The sequence below is a fragment of the Buceros rhinoceros genome, unplaced genomic scaffold, assembly GCF_000710305.1.
Source record: "Buceros rhinoceros silvestris isolate BGI_N320 unplaced genomic scaffold, ASM71030v1 scaffold4361, whole genome shotgun sequence".
NCBI classification, from domain to species: domain Eukaryota; kingdom Metazoa; phylum Chordata; class Aves; order Bucerotiformes; family Bucerotidae; genus Buceros; species Buceros rhinoceros.
In genome coordinates this window covers 98,503-103,389 of record NW_010393610.1, presented here as the reverse complement: position 1 = coordinate 103,389, position 4,887 = coordinate 98,503, and the positions used below count along the sequence as shown (strand labels likewise).

Here is a 4,887-nt window from a genome sequence, read left to right as displayed (position 1 = left end):
AAGAGATTGTGAGAAGACGCACATAGCTGAGTAACACAAAACCTGGACTGCCCTAGTTCTTGTCGAAGAATAACAAAAAGGCAGAAGTAGCAGCAAAGTCACTCTCTTTCGGGACCAAAGGACATTACCCCAGTGATACAGAGTTTATCTACACAAACGCTTTTGAGATGAAGTAGGACTGTTGCAGATTAGAGATGTATTTGATCCAGACACATACAAAAGCTACTAAAATTAGACCACTTCAGGTGCCTAGCTACATACCATAGCAGCCCATTTTCTTAAACTTTCACAGGACACTCACCCCATCTGGTCTGCCATCCGAGGCTGTAACAATCAGAATATAGCGGTCAGTGCTTTCTCTGTCCAAGGGCTTTCCTAAGGCTAGCAGTCCAGAACTAGTGACAAAACAAAAAACATAAAACGTTAACACAATGATTTTCAGGTATCTACAAGCACTTTGTTCCACTACTTTGTGTTACACAAATGTTCCCCCTTAAGTAAGTTAATAGGCTTTTAGGCTTTATTACAACTGGAAGCATGTTTTGTGTAGGTAAAGGCTAATAAAAATGGTGAGCCAATTTCTAATGCTTTCCGCTTTGATGCATGTGTAACTTAGGACTAAAGGAGCAACCTACTGATCTACAGGATTATACAAAAGCTAGACCTACACTGAACACAGGACCTTCACGTGCCAGGAAGCTGCACTGCTGTAATAAGTGAGAAGAGAGAACCACGAGCAGTCTGTTAATTACAGAGGAGCCTTGATACCCCTGACAGGATTCCAGCACTAAACCAACACAGATGGTCTGAAGCACGAGTCTCCTCAAGTATCACAGGGAAAGGCTACGAACTTGCATGTTGTGTAAGCGCAGCACAAGTGCTGCACGAGCTGATGCCTTTTCGGTGCAAGCACAAACACACCACATTCCCTAATAATAAAATAGTAACATAGGCACAACTGTTGTGCAAAATAAATCGGGATATTATCATTATTGATGCCCATTTTAAAAAGACAATGAATAAAGGGCTTATTTGTAAGCCACACACACAACCCCCAAAATTTTATAAAAATGCTATGAGGACAAATAAATCAACCTAGACTTTGTCTCTAGGATGATCTGATTTCCTCATGCAGAAGGCTAGAAGTCACCTGGAGGTGTGCTGTAGAAACACAGGGACAAGACCCCACCATGAACTCATTAATTCTGTATTAGGAAGCATCAGAAAAGCACCGCTGAGTTGACAAGCCTGTCTAAATAAGCTAAACTCTGCTGCACTGAACTGGCAAAAGCGGTCCTTTCGTGACCAGCCCTAAAGCTCTGCATTTCTTTTACTGGTTTTTGGTGTCCGCGGGAACATAATCAAGCATGTAACAAACTGAGATCTCAAATGCCACCCAATTCACAGGCTATTTAATAAACATGCACCAGGAAACATGGATGCAGAATACTTATCCTCGATGCCCTCCCCTGCAATGCCTCCAGAAGTGTCACAGTCACTTCTAAGATTTTGAGAAAAGCCTAAGAGCACATGATTTTGCAGTGCAAAATCCACATGGGCTGGGATCTCGGTAGACCGTGACTTTCCATAGGTTACTCCATTTTTAATGGGCGTATCGGAGACAAGCGTTTGTCAGGCACAAGTATAAGCTTTACTGGTTGAGCTTACATTTTATGTTCATAACCTAAGAACCTAAACAGCTACTTGCTCAGGAGGAGGTCTTGTTAAAACAAATAAACAAAGGCTGCAATTTCTCTCAGAGAAGAAGATCCCAACAATCCAGTTCCAAGCCAAGATTTTTCCCAACACTGTTTTCCGCAGAGACAAATACCAGTGCTTACTGGCAAGCTGTTACTGTGAGCAGTTTCTTCAAATAAATAATTCAGGAACAGGTGGAAACAGTGACTGGGAGCATAACTCTCCCCTAGGTTTGAAAGGTTGGCAGGTAAACTAATATCCAAGTTCAAAACCCAAAGAAAAGACTATTTCAGGAGATGCTACATTTGATCTGTATCATTGCTACATGACTAAACCGTAGGCATATGTCATGTTTTGCTTCCTTAAAGAACAGGAAAAGCCAGCAACTTCACTGAACCTACAACAGTTCCTGGAAGCTGGTAAAAACCCACGGGACACGTGAATATTGTGTACAGCTTTGTAAGCCACAGGTTTCTTCACATGGGCTCGCCCTGGTCTGCTCAGAGCTTATCTTAGCTTTAAACAGCAATTACCTAACGAGCGGTACCTGACACTAATGTTGTTTCAGCTTTTGCTTACTTTTCTGCTATGGTGTAGCGTGATGCCTATTTGTATACATATTTTTTGTAACTAATAGGTAGCTGTAACACGGGTATCGTGCAGACAGAACTACACACGGAGCAGTACAAGCGTGGCCTCTAGTGTAGTGAAAGGTCAGGCACAGGATGACACCAGAGCCCCTGGGCTACAAACACCTCTCCACTTGTCTACTACTGATAAAGAAACACAACCTTAGCAGCTGCCCCAAACCAGTCTGAGTCCCAAAGAGAACAACGAACAAGTACTCACACACGGAAAAGACAACACACGCAGTAGCAGTTCAGACATAAGACAGACTTGCACACGGTTGGGAGGAAAAACAAAAAAAAAAAAAGAAAAGCATGGTACAGAGCATGTTAACAAGCATAAATATTACTCAGACTGGATCCTAGAGTGAGGAGGACGAAACCATCAGCATCGTAATCCTCCATCCAGGGCAGGACATCAGACGCTGAAAACTCAGCACAGACCCCTGCCCTGGAGGAAATTATTGCCCTGAGGGGCCAGAGGGGAAGTGGAAGGTTAAAGTGTAACACCAGAGCAAGGGACAGAACCTTAGAAAGTTTGTGTATGTATTTATATACGTTTTTATACATAGTCATGTACATAGTAATACAAATAGATGTAGCTACTACATATATAGCTATAATTACATGGCTATATACAAATATATATAGCTATACATCATTTAAATACGTGTTTATGTATACACACATGATTATAGATCTATAAATGTTGCAGTTACAAATATACATCAAATAAGTAACATTATACCTATTTTATATTTGCATATATACACATAATAAAACATACGTATATTTGCAATTTTAGCTATTTGCATTAGCACCATGATAACTGGACTACCAATAACTAACTGTTTGATTAGATTATTAAGACTTTAATTAGACTAGTAGTAAATTCTTAGCTTGGCATACACACATGGCCCACAGGAAGGCAATAAGCGTGAAAGTGGTGGGACTTCCAGTAACCTGTCCTGTCACTTGTGTGCGACAAATTGCTAACACTGTGTATCTCCTTTTTGCTTCCAGTCTCATGTACTGTCTTCTGCTAATTGAGCTGAGCTCAATTTATATTGCTGTTATATACATATTACTCAAGAACATTTTAACTTTTGAAATAAACCTTTTAGAATTTATCTGCAGCAGATGTCGAAAGAGCAGTGACCCTGCTGAGAAGGGCGTTAACTTCCTCTGAGGGCTCTGGGATCAAGTCAGATGTGTATTAACTGACACAAAAGGCTAAGCCATGCTCTGCATTATTTTATTTCCAGGTGTTTCTGCAAACCAATTCGCTACCCTAACAGATCATACATATAGATCATATATATTTTTCAGGACACTTCATATTGTTCAGGACACTTCAATTCTGTATTATTTTATTTCCAGGTGTTTCTGCAAACCAATTCGCTACCCTAACAGATCATACATATAGATCATATATATTTTTCAGGACACTTCATATTGTTCAGGACACTTCAATAAAATTGGAAGAGAAGAATATTTTAGGAAAGGAACAGTGAATAAAACAGAAAACACGTATGTGGTGAAGTATTCATTCACCAAAAAAAATTAGCAAGTGAAGCCAAGAATAAAATATTGACAAATACTGCTTTACTAACACTGTCTCCTGTATTCTACTCAGGGATTCAGATGTACTTGTATTCCTTCAGCATCTCAGCTTTTAAACATCACTTTCCCTGAGGAACAGAAGGAGGTGCCGAATTATGACAGATTGTGCTCAGGTTGTACGTTGAAGAAGAAAGAACAAAATCGTCTCACAATCCTCAGAATGAGGATAAAAGAAATCTAGCAGGTAGATGTAAAACTGGTAATACTCAGTACTCCTGCTGCCAGTTAGGGAATTACTCAGGGATTAACTGACATGCTGCAGGCTGCGAGAAAAAGTAATCCAGATGAGAAAAAGGATGAGAGAGAATCATGTTCATGGTCTCTGCCTTGGCCTCGAAGTATCTAAAAATGTTTTTATCTAACACTGAGATAAATACCTTTAGCCTTAATATGCCACTCACATCATCTGTGTGTTTTGTTTAATACTAATCCTACTTTAATCTCCTATAAAGCCATTTCAGCATCTAGGAAAAAAACGTGCAAAAAGGCTGAAGAAAACTCTGCACAATTTCCAAAAAAAGAGTCACAAGGAGAGCAGGAAGGAGAACACTTCAAAGAGCTCTCCTTCTCACCAAGAGGTGACAGATCAAAACGACAAACACACGCCCAAGCCTGCGCTGAAACCCTCAGCGTGCTGTGACCGGGGGGGTGGGGGGGATGTGAGGCTGAGGGGTGAGTGCCAGGGCCCCAGAGGCCAGGGGGGACGGAGGAGGACTCCCAGCCACCCCTGGCAGGCCCTGGGAGGTGACACCTGCAACTGCCGCAACACTGCCCACAGACGTGCAGGGGCGTGCTGTGCCTGCAAGCCTTCCGAGAGCGCACCAGAGATTGCCAATTTGTTTCCAGCCTAAATTCATAGGCCACCTCGAACGGCTTCACCTCTGGGTATTGCCACCCTATTTACAGTGAAGGAGCCGCCTAGGGTTCGGCTTCTAGGATA

At 41.6% G+C, this 4,887-nt stretch overlaps 1 protein-coding gene across 1 annotated transcript in view; it reads right to left on the bottom strand.

The window, feature by feature from the left end:
* Positions 1 to 301: 301 nt before the first annotated feature.
* Positions 302 to 4,887, bottom strand: part of LOC104501149 (protocadherin-15-like) — a gene marked incomplete at both ends in the record, with an annotated part of 98,313 nt that continues 93,727 nt past the window's right edge. The window contains one exon of the mRNA XM_010144911.1: positions 302 to 395. Coding sequence (XP_010143213.1) covers positions 302 to 395 — 94 coding nt within the window. The remainder of the gene's footprint in view (positions 396 to 4,887) is intronic.